Here is a 12,666-nt window from a genome sequence, read left to right as displayed (position 1 = left end):
AAGTCTGCTGTTCATCAGCCATCCATCAGTATTTTCTGGAGACACTTGTCAGGACCAGATAAAATGGCTGAAAGGATTCTGCCATGTTGCCAAATACAACAGGTGGGGTGTCATGATGTGTTTGGCAAATTTGTACTTTTACTTGGACAGGATTTGAGATCAATGAAGAGAAACTCTATTGCTGGGATAAATTCCAAGCCAAACTGAAGAAAACATTTAGTGACAATCAGCAGCAAGTCTACTTAGTTGAACACCAATTTAAGAACAGGATTCAACATCATGGGGAAATAGCACAATCCTACATACAGAATGTTTTGGCCCTATGCCAAACTGAATCCGAATACAACAGAAGCTGACATAATCTCACACTTGATAAAAGTAGTCACAGAAGACATGTGCCAAGCCTTTCTGATAAAGGATGTCACAACAACAGAGGAATTCATCAAGTGAATGCAACAGAAAAATCATGACCTCACCTCTCTCATATGCCAGGTTGTAACAGAAGAAATACAGCATTTTATGGCAGGCAGAACTGTCAGACCAATTAAGCCAGAGACAGCAGCCATGAATGTTCTCCCCAGTCAAATGCACCAACCTGGAATTACATCACTGCTCTCAAACAACAACCCGGCACCTGATCAATGCAGGTACAATTAACTTCTCCTCCAAGCCTAGTGTCCTGCAAAAGAACAGTTGTAGGGGAGACCGGGGACAACATGCTGGTATGTTCCCACTGTAGACACACTGGACATGTTATACACTACTATGCAGAAGGAAGGTGAGATTTGACAACAACTACACCACCAAACATTAACCATCACAACAGTTCTATTGATACTGATCAACTGCAGATAATTTCAGTCGACCTGTGGGATGAAGGCTTCAATGTGCCATGGATGAAGTCACTCCCTAATACACCATAACCATTCCCTATTGCCATGACAGAGGTACCAGTGGCTCACATGGCCACTGAACTCAGGAAAATTAAGTGAGGCGACCATGCCACAGATGAAAATCCTCCGTGGGCAAAAATCACCAAGATATCAGGAAATCTCAGTGATGTCATCACCAATGGCCAACCTGTCAGGGTGCTGATGAACTCAGGGGCTTCCTTTTAATCTGGAATGCTTATCTTTACCAGCTAAAGAAGACTATGCTCCACAGTACAAAAACAATTATACTGCGAGTCACAGATGGTAAATACATCCAGCCAACAGGAAGAATAAATTTCGCTGACAGAACACAGCCCTGAAGATGTGTTGTTTTAACAGAACATAATCATAATATTATTCTTGGATGGGACTTCTTTCAGGTATCACTACCAGTCATAGACTGTAGAATATGAGAGCTTGAGACTGGCAAAGCTATTTCAGTAAGCAATGATACACTGTTCCCATTTCAGTTGGAAACTCCTCAAGATGACTGAAACACCCGAACATCACGACCAAAGTAGCAAAACAGCTGGCTTCCATATGGTCCCTGGACGCCCAGGAGAAGGACCAAGAGTGCTATAATGCCAACCACTGGCCAGTGAGATACAGCTTGGGAGACTTGGTATGGTCTTTTATGGCTTTGCAGAAAGTGGGACTATCAGAAAAGTTATTAAAACATTAGTTTGGGCCATATTGTTCTTGTCAGACAAGTCAGTCAAGAAGGTAAAAGTGCTGAGACATTACCTTTGTCCTCTGTATGAAGCCCTAGTATTGTCATGAGGTGTAGATCAGTGTGGGGGCTTCTCATTGAAGGCAACTGAAGGCCTCAGTGATTGTGAAGCAGGAGGGGCTACCTCCAATCCTTTATCACAGTGAAGAGTATGTGACAACATAGACTGAACGTGAGGATCCTACAGCACTACCATACAGATGGCCTCTGGCATTTCTACATCCAGGATGCTGTAGTTGGCTCCAATGAGATCTTCTGAAACAATGGGTCACAGATTCTCCTGAAGAGGGAGCAATTGCATAAGCTGTGCTGTGTGCAGATGTGGAGCAGTGGTTAGTGTTGCTGGCTGGCATGCTGCATGTCACCTCTTCAAATATTAGTTATTTAGTCCGTCCCCGGTAGCTGAGTGGTCAGTGTGACAGAATGTCAATCCTAAGGGCCCGGGTTCGATTCCCGACTGGGTCAGAGATTTTCTCTGCTCAGGGACTGGGTGTTGTGTTGTCCTAATCATCATCATTTCATCCCCACCGACGTGCAAGTCGCCAAAGTGGCGTCAAATAGAAAGACTTGCACCCGGCGAATGGTCTACCCGACGGAAGGCCGTGGTCACACGACATTATTATTATTAGTTATTTAGTAGTAATCATTTCTAGAAGGTTCACAATGTTTCTTATTTTTTTAATATTTGTATATTCTGGAATATTCTGAACTCTGTTCAGGAGTTCAGTTCTGTCTGTTGTGTCTGTATGTTAGTGTCGGTAATAAACATGCTTTCAATGCTAAGTATTGTATTCATTCATGACACTTCAAATTTGTAATTGATTTTGGTTATGACATGACAAGACCAGCTATAATGGAGCATTATTGAATTACCAGAAAAACCACTGCTTTTGAAACCACTGCTGTTTTGTCAGTTATACTATGAAGAAACTGAAACATCCTGGCAGATTGAAACTGTATGTCAGACAGGACTTGAACCTAGAACCTTTGTCTTTCATTGGCAAATTTTCTAATGACTGAGTTACATAGGCTTTACTCCTTCAGGTAACAATCTCCTACTCTCCAGACTTCACTGATGTTCTCCTGAATGCCTCGCAGGGCTAACAATCATGGCAGAAACAATGTTATGGAGAAATGGGTAACCCACAGTCTGATAAATATGAAAGAATAACAATATAAGTGCTGTAAAAATTGAAACCTATTTGAGGTGACCATTCTTACTTATTATCTACTGACAGGAATTTTCAGTTCTCAAATGTAAATAATCACACAGTTTGTAGCAGCAGTCACTAATAAGATATGTTATCATTTGAATTTGCAAGGATTCCTACTTCTTCTGTTATACCTTTGTGGGCAACTTGTTAAATACGTATAGTATTCATTTTGCCAAGTTATGTGAAATAAATACTTCACTGACCTTAGCTCTATTACTCCAAAAGATAATTTCATGTGGCAACAGGGGGCAAACAATTTCAGCTGCAGGAAAATATAGTGAGGGATATTTCTAAAAACCAGAACGTGCCAAACTGAACATCTTTATTAGTTTGGAAATATGTTGATACAAATTTACGTTGTTATCTATCTGGATATCAGTAAATTTTACATATGTGATTACATTAACTCTATTCTGCTGCCAAGTTATTATGTGTTTGAAGTGAAATGCTGTAACATTAATATTTGTGAGGCTAAGGCTTGGACTGTTACTGTGAACCAGTTGTTCATTATGTCTTGGGTCTATCTTTTATATTTGAGTTTAGTCAATGAGTAATGACACTTGCTTCATCAGCAAATATGAGTTGTTGAACAGACCTTTAATGATTTTGGAATGTTGTTTACGTAGGTCAAAAACATGAGTGGGGATCCAGCACTGAACCTTGCAGGACTCTTCCTTTGTTATGTTTCCTCTTTCTGAATTAAATTTTACACCGATAGTGCACTTTGCCAGTGTGACCATCTGCTTTCTGCATACATGCAAGGGGGTTGCCATTTGTGCAATAACATTATGGTATTCTAAATAGAAATTTATTGCTCATATTCTTAAGGGCATTGGCAGTGTCACAGAAAGTGCTAACAGAATAATTTCTTTTTTGTTTGCAGAAACCAAACAGAGAGACATTTAACAGTTTATGTCAAAACTGTGTAAATATTTTGCTGTATGCTACTTTATCAACAATATAAAAAATGAAAGCACAGGAAAGAGTGAAATGGACTCATAAGGTTCTCTCCATTCTAATAAATGATTGTTACTAATGTCTAAATTTGTAAGAAAATGTTACTAAACTCAAAGACTGGTTACAAAGTTTTCTCAAATACAAGGGGGGGGGGGGGGGTAATTCCTACCAAATAATTATAAAATTTTAAATGATCAAGCAGATCACCGTCATAGCCAGAATAATTACTTTCTTCTACTAACAAAGAGATAGAGGGGCTGGCCAGTACTTACCTCAGCTCAGTACAGCCGATAGATACACATAAAACAGAACTGAAAATTTACATTCCTAGCTTTCGGAACTTTGTTCCTTCATCAGGGAGGAGAGAGGGGAAAAAAGGGAAGAAGGGGAAGTGGATTCAGTTACTCACAACCCAGGTTATGAAGCAACAGGGAAAGGTAAACAGGGAGGGTGGCAAGGATGGAGGCATGGTTGTCAGAGGGAAGCCAAAGATATTCTACCAATATCTTTGGCTTCCCTCTGACAACCATGCCTCCATCCTTGCCACCCTCCCTGTTTACCTTTCCCTGTTGCTTCATAACCTGGGTTGTGAGTAACTGAATCCACTTTCCCTTCTTCCCTTTTTTCCCCTCTCTCCTCCCTGATGAAGGAACAAAGTTCCGAAAGCTAGGAATGTAAATTTTCAGTTCTGTTTTATGTGTATCTATCGGCTGTACTGAGCTGAGGTAAGTACTGGCCAGCCCCTCTATCTCTTTGTTAGTATTTGTTTCACATCTTATATGAGATTTTCCATTAATCATTTAATTACTTTCTTCCAGGGACACATGATTTGGTAATATCTTGGATGTTTGAAACTAATTTCTTGTGATGATATATATACAGTGTCTTACAGTATCTTCTACAGTTGATTGTTTATTGTTAGTTCTGTCATGTATGCCACTATGTTATTTGTCTCATTGTTAATAATGCTCATCATTATAACAATTTTGTATTATGTTTTTGTGTATAGTTTGCAACTTTGTATTGTAATATAAACATTTCTTCTTGATCACTCACTTATTCATCAGCTGTGTGCTTGTTTTGGTTCCTTGTTTTATGAATGTTTCAGATCATTTTGTTTTTCTGATGCATTGAATGAATGTAATATTTTTTTAAAATTTGTTTGCTCTTACAAATAACACCCCACTGTGAAATATTCTGATGTGGAACCACTATACTAACAGAGATGATGAAATTATAGTTCACTGTGTTGCATATCTTATAATGAGCCGTAAATTTCAGATTTTGTTTCTTTGTCATTACTACCTGTATTATAACATTCTTTTCCTGATTGTAGTTTCCTTCATGACAGAGAAAATTGTATTTTGAAGTCAAGTGATCAGCATTTTTTTTACCATAAATGCTTCCATCATGTTTATTCTGTCACTGAATTTCTACCCTTCCTGCAACTCCAAAACCTTTTTTATTTGTTTTCGTGTAAAGTGCTTTGAGTTTGTATTTTGGTGAACATCCATTTTCACGTACATAACTGCTGTTTTTCTCCATCTTTATTACCATTGTTATTACTATTACTGGAATTACTTCCAATAATAATTTATTTCATTAATATGTCTAGATAAATATCAGACAGTCAAAATTTGGAACAGCTTTGGTTGTAGAAAGTGCAGAATCTAGTGGAGGATATGTGCTCGGTTTCCGAATAGATCCTGCAGAGAAACGACAGACTGTGTACAAGGAACTGTGTTCGCTGCACAAGGTTTACAGTCAGAATCCAGTATTTGGCGTTCAGTATACAGTTGGCCAACAGGTAACATAACCTTATTGATTATTCTAATTATATTTGTGAAACAATGTCAAAGTCTGCAAATAATTCATTGAAACAAACAATTGAAGCAGGTTTTGCACACAAACACCCACCCAAAGACAAAATAATTTATACAGATGTAGAAGAAAAGGAAAGGTGCTACAACTCTTTAATTAGGAGACATCAAAGTAACAATCAAATAACACTAAAGATTCAAGTTCAATCAGGGTCCTTGCAGTAGGTATTAGCCACGCACAAATACAGACCCAATGGTGGATCCAGAATTTTGGTTTGGAAAGGGCTTGAGTCAGCTGAGGGTAGGCTTTATCAAGGTTAACACAAAAACATTAAAAAAGCATCCCAAATTTTAGTTTGCTCATTTAATGCATCGTGAGTCTCCTCAGATAACTGTTTGCAAATTCTTCAATGAACTCAACACGTTGTAGGCTGCCCGACATATCGTGATAAATTGATATGGCAGCCAAACAGATCAACCTATGTTCTATTACTGTTATACAGAGGTATGAGTTCATTAGTTAAAGCAAAGAGAAGCTGCACTCCACGCTACAAGTGGATACTGGAAATGTAGCGAGAATTTGTAAAATAATTCTCATATTTGGGAAAAACTCATTTGTCTCTTGATGTGTCTCAGCTGCTGTTTGTGGGAGATGTTCCCTGCCTCTCCAAAGCTCCTTACAAGGAGTTATTTCTCCTGATAATGAGAGAGGATGAGACAAGTTGCTGCTGCAAGGACATGCGTCTGCCACCACTGGGTTCAGATTTTGTTTTTATAATGGCACGTGGTATAAGGGTGAATAGGTAAAGAATGAAAGAGTGTTCTGCTCCTTAAAATCAACTCTTCAACTGTCCCAGTATAAAATTAATGAAATGTAGGAATGCATTTAATCTGAAACAAAACATGACATGACATTATTGTTGTACTCAAAACAACATAACAGAAGAGAAAGAAATGTTGCATCAAGCAAAAAGTGTGTGTAAATGTTAAAGGTTTATTTTACCTGTAGTATTCCTTAGCATCAGGTGCTTCTGTAATTGGGTTAATGAGTGGAATGTTTGGCAGTTATGGGTGCCTGCATTGGGATGTCCAAAGGTTCTACATTACGACATGCCTTGTGGAAAATTTCTTCATATTTAGTTTCTCTGTGTCTTTCCAGTGTTCTTATTATGCTGTCTACTATCTCTTAGCAAAGTATACGATCTAATGCAACAGCCTGAAGATGCCATGAAAGCAAAATACACACATCAAAAAAGTTTTGCATCAACCCGGTTCCCAGAACTCCTCAAGATGGACATTGACCATGGATATTGTATCACACATAGAGTCTCTTTGACTGTTCAGAGATGTCACTAAGCCCACCCAAAGATGAATACAACAATGCATAAGCAGCACCTATTAGACAGAGCGGGTCCGACAGCCAGTCAGTTACAGTCATTCCATGTTGCCTGTAGTTCAACCATGCCTAGATGGTCAGTACCGCATTTTGATCATGTCCGCATTGTTACTTTTTGCCAGGAAGGGTTCTCAATAAAGCAAGTGTCCAGGTGTCTTGGAGTGATCCTAAGCGATGTTGTTTGGACATGGAGGAAATACAGAGAGACAGGAACTATCGATGGCATGCCTTGCTCAGGCCACCCAAGGGCTACTACCGCAGTGGATGTCTGTTACCTATGGATTATGGCTCAGAGGAACCCTGACAGCAATGTTACCATGTTAAATAATGCTTTTTGTGCAGACACAAGACGTCATGTTATGACTCAAACTGTGTGGAATAGGCTGCATGGTGTGCAACTTCACTCCTGATGTCCATGGAGAGGTCCATCTTTGCAACCACGACACCATGCAGTGCAGTACAGATGAGCCCAACAGCATGCCGAATGGACTGCTCAGGATTGGGATCACTTTGTCTTCACCGATGAGTGTCACATATGCCTTCAATGAGACAACCGTCAGAGACGTGTTTGGAGGCAACCCAGTCAGGCTGAACGCCCTACACACACTGTCCAGTGAGTGCAGCAAGGTGGAGGTTCCCTGCTGTTTTGGGTTGGCATTACATGGGGCTGACATACGCCACTGGTGCTCATGGAAGGTGCTGTAATGGCTGTATGATATGTGAATGGTTCTGAAGACTGTGTCAGATGTTTATACTTTTCCTTATCACTGAGTACTTTTCCTATTACACAAGAGAGATCAAAACAATTTTCAGTGCTAGTAGTGGATGTACTAGCCACTGACTCCGTAACAACAGCAATCAAAAACTGCAACTTTTAGACAATTTAAAGAATCATACATAATCAAATCAGCAACTTACCAATGACTGGTGCTGGAACTTCTTCTCTACAGGGTTATTTAAAAATGGCCAATAAGCCTTTAAGGGGTTAAAATAATACTCATCAGTCATTATTAACAACTTTTTCTTTTATTATGAGATCAACTTCAATATCATGAAAAAATCAACTATTGCCTATACTCAGCCAATATGTATGAAACAGCTGCCTTTTTTTCCTCACAACCTCAAAGTTGATTCTCACTGTAAAAGTTGCTCTTATTGATGAGTACTTTAATCCCTTAAAGATTATTGACTCAGTTTAGGTAAATAATGCAATATGAAACTATGAAATTCATGCCAGCAGAAGTGGGCATGCAAAGAAAGCTACTTTAAAAAGAATTCAGAACTGAACAAACCTGATGATTGATATTGCATTACATTATTTATGTTACATATTACTTCACACTAGCCCTTGTGTGGCAGGCAGGGAGGATTGAGTGCCCAGTACATTCCACAGCCACCCACAGTACACTAACCAAAAGATAAAAAAATTCCTTATTTAAATTTTGGTGTAATTTTTTCAAAATTTGACAAAAACAAACACAAGCACACAATGATAACAATTAAAAAACATTTTAATAGTGTGTTCTATTGCATTTGATTTGCCAAACTGTACATCAAAGGCCTATGTGTACAGCAGCGCAACACACCCACTCACAAATCACACACTCGTATGTCAAGCTCCATGTGTGACTGAGGTGAGGGCAGGTGGGTGGCAGTGGCAGCAGAGTGTGGGTGTGGCTGCACCTTGAATGAGTGGTGTGTGGATTAAAAACTCATCGCGTAAACACCCTCTTATAGAAATTTATAATTTGAATACATACTATACCTGCTTAAAATGGGTAAGTAAGGATAAGTGATCAAAGCTGTACTGTAGGTAGTATAGTACTAAGAAAATAAGATAATATCAAGTTTAATTTGAAATTTGTCAGGGATAGTCGCAGATGTCTTTTTTTGAGAGTGGGGGTGGGGGTGGGGCTGGGAGCTTGAACCTCTTAGCCCTCTTCCGCCCTTCCCCCTTCCCATCCCCTCCCACCCTCCTGGATCTGCTACTATACAGACCATTTCCACCAACATGAATATAGAAGTCTAACCCATGATGAAGTTGTTATGACAAGTTAACCTTTGTGTTAGGTAAAGCCAAACATACAAGCAGCAGGAGGTGATAATACCCAAGATATCCAAAAGTCAGGTGAACAACTGCTGGTCATTATGTTCTACATGGTATGTAAACAGTACATTGGCATACCAGTGTTGAGTTTGTATCTGTTCTTGGGCGCCATGACCGACCACATTTGAACTCTTCTGTCAAGAGAGTTAATTTGGAGCTGGAACGGCTGCTCATGTCGGGTGCGGGGTCACACATTGGTGTGGTTCATGTTGATTCTATCAGTAGGTGGGATTATACTAGGCATGGCCTTCACCTCAACAGGAAGGGGAAGGGTAAATTGGCTGGGGAAATAGCAAGAAAGTTAAAGGGGGGAGGCACTGTCATGAGTGGTAAAATACCAGTGGTTATAGGATTCAGAAAAGACCCTTTTTTAGGGTAGGGAGGACAGAAAGAAAACAAATTTTAAGAGAAGTTAGAACTGAGACAAACCTTCAGTTTGAGAAAGAAATCAAAAAACATAATTCCAGCTTATTACATCAACATAAACAGCCATTGGTTAAGAATTTTCAACTGTCAGCAGATATTTTAACTCCACCCAATTTTAAGTCAGTCAATGTGAAATGTCAGCTATCTTTATTGCATCAAAATATTCGAGGACTGAGAAATAAAATTAATGAATTAACTATCTGCATAGATGAATTAGAGTCTTCAAACCCAGCTGACATAATCTGCCTCTCTGAACATCATGTGACCACTGGTATAGAAGTGTTACAGGGTTTAGGTTAGCATCTCATTTTTGTAGATCAGAAATGGAGAAAGGAGGAGTTGCCACATTCATCAGGAACTGTCATAAATTTAAGAACATAGACATTCATAAATTTTGCCTAGAACAGCATATGGAAGCATGTGCAACAGAATTAGATTTTCACAAAAAATCTTTCATAATATTAAGTGTATATCGAGCACCTGCAGGTAACTTTAATCTGTTTGTAAACCACCTTGAAGCTGTACTGGCCCATTTAACAACCAAAAACAAAGAAATAGTGGTTGCTGGTGATTTCAATGTAGATTTCCTTAAAGACTCTCCCAATAAGAACCTATTTGAGTTAGTAACACTATCATTCAACTTAATTCCCACAGTAAAGTTCCCCACTAGGATAACCACTTGCTCACAAACAGCCATTGATAATATCTTTATAGAAAAGTCAAATGAACAAAATTATATTACAAAACCAATACTCAATGGCCTCTCAGACCATGACATGCAGTTCCTTCTTTTAAATGTTAATACTGAACAGGATATAAAATCTGTTAAATCTGAGCTCAAGAGGGTAATCAGTAAGCCAAAAATTGATTATTTTAGGACACTCCTCAGAGACATTCACTGGACTGATGTTTACAGTGCTCATGGCATGAATGAAAAATATAACATTTTTGCTAATAAAGTGCTTACCTTATTTGAACACTGCTTTCCCCCAAAACTTACCAAGGTTAGAGCAAAGTCTACAAAGAAGCCATGGATTACTCGAGGAATAGGGGTATCTTGTAAAACAAAAAGAAAACTGTATCTGTCAATCCGAAACATTTCCAATGTTGATGCTATAGCACATTATAAGAAATATTGCAAAATATTAAAGACTGTAATACGGATGTCAAAGCAAATATATTACAAGGAAAAGATAGTCATATCAGATAACAAAATAAAGACAATATGGGATATAGTGAAGGAGGAGACCGGTAGAACCAGACATGAAGAGGAACAAATAGCATTAAGAGTAAATGATGCATTGGTGACAGATGTGTATAGTGTTGCAGAACTTTTTAACAAACATTTTATAACTGTTACTGAAAAGATGGGGTTGTCAGGTTCGGTAGATGCTGCTATGGATTACCTTAGACCAGACATTTCAAGTAACTTCCATAATATGAATTTGACCCTCACTACCCCAACAGAAATAACGTCCATCATAAAATCTTTAAAATCAAAAACATCTAGTGGGTATGATGAAATATCAACAAAGTTAATTAAAGAATGTGATTCTGAGCTAAGTAACATATTAAGCTATCTGTGTAACCAGTCGTTTATCAGTGGAATATTTCCCGAATGGCTGAAATATGCTGAAGTTAAGCCACTGTTTAAGAAGGGAGATAAAGAAATAGCATCAAATTTCCGTCCAATTTCACTGTTGCCAGCATTCTCAAAAATTTTCGAAAAAGTAATGTACAGTCGTCTTTATAACCATCTTATCTCAAATAACATACTGTCAAAGTCACAGTTTGGATTTCTAAAAGGTTCTGATATTGAGAAGGCTATCTACACTTACAGTGAAAATGTACTTAATTCATTAGACAAAAAATTGCAGGCAACTGGTATATTTTGTGATCTGTCAAAGGCATTTGACTGTGTAAATCACAATATCCTTTTAAGTAAACTAGAATATTATAGTGTAACAGGAAATGCTGCAAAATGGTTCAAATCTTATATCTCTGGCAGGAAACAAAGGGTGTTATTAGGAAAGAGACATGTATCAAGCTATCAGGCATCATCCAACTGGGAACTAATTACATGTGGGGTCCCACAAGGTTCCATTTTGGGGCCCTTACTTTTTCTTGTGTATATCAATGACCTTTCATCAGTAACATTACCAGATGCCAAGTTTGTTTTGTTTGCTGATGATACAAACATTGCAATAAATAGCAAATCAAGTGTAGTCTTAGAAAGATCAGCCAATAAAATATTTGTGGACATTAATCACTGGTTCCTAGCCAATTCTTTGTCACTAAACTTTGAAAAAACACACTACATGCAGTTCAGAACTTGTAAGGGGTGTCCCAAGAGTATATGTCTAACATATGATGACAAGAAGATAGAAGAAGTGGACGGTGTTAAATTCTTGGGATTACAGCTTGATAATAAATTCAACTGGGAGGAGCACACCACAGAACTGCTGAAGCGTCTTAACAAATCTCTGTTTGCAATGCGAATTTTGTCAGACATAGGGGATATAAAAATGAAAAAGCTGGCATACTATGCTTACTTTCATTCCATAATGTCATATGGGATTATTTTCTGGGGTAATTCATCAAGCCAAGCTAAAGTTTTCCGGGCACAAAAACATGCAGTAAGAATTATATGTGGTGTGAACTCAAGAACATCCTGCAGAAGCCTGTTTAGGGAACTAGGGATACTAACTACAGCTTCCCAATATATTTATTCCTTAATGAAATTTGTCATTAAAAATATATCACTTTTTCAAACCAACAGCTCAATTCATGGAATCAATACTAGAAATAAGAATAATCTTCACAAGGATTTAAAGTCACTTAGTCTTGTACAAAAAGGTGTGCATTATTCAGGAACACACATTTTCAATAACTTGCCAGCAGCCATAAAAAACTTAACAACCAATGAAATTCAGTTTAAGAGAAGCCTAAAGGATTTATTGGTGGCCAACTCCTTCTACTCCATTGATGAATTTCTTAGGAAAACCAACTGATTTGTATATAAGTACAACATAACTTCTGCACAATTTCAGTGCAGTAATGTGTTCACTGAAAATTTGTGTGTGT

General features: G+C 38.2%; 1 protein-coding gene across 3 annotated transcripts in view; it reads left to right on the top strand.

Moving 5' to 3' along the window:
- The window catches only part of LOC124721775 (Bardet-Biedl syndrome 5 protein homolog), a 95,180-nt gene that overhangs the window by 70,205 nt on the left and 12,309 nt on the right, over positions 1–12,666 (top strand). For 2 of the 3 annotated variants that reach the window (XM_047246886.1, XM_047246888.1), the window contains one exon: positions 5,449–5,640. The exons of the other annotated variant lie outside the window; for it this stretch is intronic. In XM_047246886.1, the coding sequence (XP_047102842.1) occupies positions 5,449–5,640 (192 nt within the window). The remainder of the gene's footprint in view (positions 1–5,448; positions 5,641–12,666) is intronic. 3 annotated transcript variants of the gene reach the window in all.

This window comes from Schistocerca piceifrons, chromosome X, assembly GCF_021461385.2.
Source record: "Schistocerca piceifrons isolate TAMUIC-IGC-003096 chromosome X, iqSchPice1.1, whole genome shotgun sequence".
NCBI classification, from domain to species: Eukaryota; Metazoa; Arthropoda; class Insecta; order Orthoptera; family Acrididae; genus Schistocerca; species Schistocerca piceifrons.
Note: the sequence above shows the minus strand (reverse complement) of the source record. Positions and strands in the feature narration are given on the sequence as shown.